The 1,327-nt window shown below is 50.8% G+C and overlaps 1 protein-coding gene across 1 annotated transcript; it reads left to right on the forward strand.

The window, feature by feature from the left end:
- Positions 1 to 485: 485 nt before the first annotated feature.
- Positions 486 to 1,291, forward strand: Pmar_PMAR027063 (hypothetical protein; the record flags this gene model as incomplete). Its single annotated transcript, XM_002782496.1, has 2 exons — positions 486 to 1,196; positions 1,247 to 1,291. The coding sequence occupies 2 exons, from the start codon at positions 486 to 488 to the stop codon at positions 1,289 to 1,291; spliced, it is 756 nt and encodes a 251-aa protein (XP_002782542.1).
- Between the last annotated feature and the right edge of the window lie 36 nt (positions 1,292 to 1,327).

Raw genomic sequence — 1,327 nt, forward strand, 5'->3', positions numbered from 1 at the left:
TATGACATAGTGTGTTACATAAGCGGGACTTTCCCGACAACAGGGACGAGCGAGTCGGAAGCCTGGTACAGGAGCGTCACATACGACTCACTCGCTCATCCACCTGCGGGACTGTGCACATGGGGAAGATTGACGCGCATTGCATTGACATATATGCAGCATAACATTTTTCGTACATATCGCCTGAGATGCCGTAGACAGTATCTACTAATTACTGCATAGTTCATGGTCTTTGTACTATCGGATTTGCCCGCACGAGAGGCAAACAAGGCAGGAAATGATGCCCTGATTCCGTTCAACATCGAGCTTGTCACCTCAGCCATCGAAAAGTCCGCGAATGTTACGGGGTATTTTATCTGTGAGACCATGACTTCTCTGAGCATGGAGTTACGAATACATTCCCTCGAATACATTTTTAGTGACTGTTTTCGGTTCCAGTGACTGTTTTCGGTTCTTAGTGACTGTTTTCGGTTCTCGTCAATCGAATGACTATCGACAACAACTCCGATATTTCGTCCAACATCAATCTCCCTCCGACCCAGGAGACCGGCGGCTTCGTGACTGTTATGGAAGCAGTTCTGAATGTCTGCGCTGGGTCGGCCATGGGAGTCAGGAAGGCCAATGAGGTGAAAACGCTGCTGGACAGAATGCATGCGATGTATACGGGCGCGCAAGAAGATCTGTGTGAGGGTCAGAGAAAGTTAATCAAGGTTATGGAAGAGCACGGTAGGGTCAAAGAGGAGATTTCGAGGATAAACAGGTCCGGCATGGCCACGGGTCTGGGGGTGCAGCGTACGGAAACACTGGGAACTGGCGGGATGCCCAGCAGACCCGACAGGGACGGAACTTTGATCTGGGTGACCGGTGGAGACATCAGAGAAGACAGGAGCACGGAGCATCGCCTCCGTATAGTCGGAAGAATTGGCTGTAAAGCCGAAGTAGTGGTGCTAGACAGCTTTTTCGCGAAAGATGGCAGGCTAGGGATCAGAGTAGCTGAAGGTGATGTAGGCGGTGCCGTACGTGCGGCCGTAGATCTTGGGTATGAAGGGAAGAGCCCTGGATCCTTTGAGCCTGAGTTATTCATAAGGGAAGTCGGCTCGATCAGTGAGCAGACGTTGAAGGATGCTATAGGTGAAGAATGCACAGCAGTTTACAAAAGGGGCCTCAACGCCTTTGTAAGAGTGAAGAAGTGTGGAGTTGAGCGGCTGCTAAGGGAGGGCATTAAGGTGGAATGGCGACTTATCAGACCCGAGCTGAAACACAGGAGGAAGATGTGCTATCGATGCTGTGAACTCGGTAAAAATGCCCATCTCGCCAGTGACTGCTC

This window comes from Perkinsus marinus (genome assembly GCF_000006405.1).
Source record: "Perkinsus marinus ATCC 50983 genomic scaffold scf_1104296939374, whole genome shotgun sequence".
NCBI classification, from domain to species: Eukaryota; Perkinsozoa; order Perkinsida; family Perkinsidae; genus Perkinsus; species Perkinsus marinus.